Source organism: Trachymyrmex septentrionalis, unplaced genomic scaffold (assembly GCF_001594115.1).
Source record: "Trachymyrmex septentrionalis isolate Tsep2-gDNA-1 unplaced genomic scaffold, Tsep1.0 scaffold1967, whole genome shotgun sequence".
NCBI lineage: Eukaryota > Metazoa > Arthropoda > Insecta > Hymenoptera > Formicidae > Trachymyrmex > Trachymyrmex septentrionalis.
In genome coordinates this window covers 1-1171 of record NW_017305143.1, presented here as the reverse complement: position 1 = coordinate 1171, position 1171 = coordinate 1, and the positions used below count along the sequence as shown (strand labels likewise).

The following is a 1171-nucleotide window of genomic DNA, read 5'->3' as shown; positions in this document are numbered from 1 at the left end:
GATCGACGGGCGCCGACGAGCTGGCAGGCCTGCCGACCACGGGTGCTCGAGCATCACTCTGCGCCAACGCACAAGCAGATCGTGGATGTCGTCGCGCCAGGTTCCGACGGCTAGATCCTGTGGAGGCGTGGCGACCGAGAAGATCGAATCTACTGCTAGGTCGATAACGTCATCCTTGGTTCTCACGTGCCAGTAGAGAGTCGTGGCCCCAACGTCAAGTCGGTCAGCCAGCCTTCGCATGGTGAGGCGGTCAACCCCCTCCGCATCGAGTAGGTCCACTGCTGCCGCAACGATCCGATCTCGCGATAACGGAGGCTCGCGCCGCACACTGTGTGGTCGCAGCCAGACACTGCGAGCCTCCTCGGACCCGGTCCTCGATCGCTGAGATTGCACGGAGTCGACCACACCACCTTCGCTCTCGGGCGCTCTGACCCTTGTATGGGCCGTCGCCGCATGGTACACAGGCCGAGCGCTAGAACGTTGTTCGAGTCCTCGAACGGTGGGTGACAGCATGGGCTTGAGTGATGCGGAGGGCAGGCGGTCCGTCCGATGGTGGGCGCTCGCTGTCGTGAGCTTGGTTCAGCTCATGATCGTCCTGGATGCGACGATCGTGAACATCGCACTCCCAGCCGCGCAACGTGAGCTGGGTATGAGCGACGCGAGCCGACAATGGGTGATCACTGCCTATGCGCTGGTTTTCGGTGGTCTACTGCTGCTAGGCGGAAGAGTTAGCAGTCGGATCGGGCATCGACGCGCCATCACGTTTAGTCTATGCGGTTTCGCTGCTGCATCAGCAATTGGCGGTCTTGCTGCCTCGCCGCTGATGCTCTTTGTGGCACGTGGCATACAGGGTGTTTTTGCCGCGGTTCTTGCGCCGGCTGTGTTGGCGCTGCTCAGTGTTATGTTCACTGACTCACGCCATCGTGGAACTGCATTCGGCGTGTTCGCGGCAGTTTCTGCTGCCGGATCGGCGGTTGGACTGCTTGCAGGTGGCGTATTCACAGAGTATCTCGATTGGCGATGGTGCCTGTATGTGAACATCCCTCTCTCACTTGTCGCCCTATTTGGTACACCACTGCTGTCGCCAGCACAGGACGGCGAACGGCACAGGATAGATCTCCTCGGCGCACTGCTCAGCGCGGTTGCACTCGCCGCGGTCGTGTGGGGCTTC

General features: G+C 61.2%; 1 protein-coding gene across 1 annotated transcript; it reads left to right on the top strand.

The window, feature by feature from the left end:
- Positions 1 to 511: 511 nt before the first annotated feature.
- Positions 512 to 1161, top strand: LOC108747264 (puromycin resistance protein pur8-like; the record flags this gene model as incomplete). Its single annotated transcript, XM_018484645.1, has 1 exon — positions 512 to 1161. A coding segment is annotated over exon 1 (650 nt), but the record flags the coding sequence as incomplete, so codon positions are not given.
- Between the last annotated feature and the right edge of the window lie 10 nt (positions 1162 to 1171).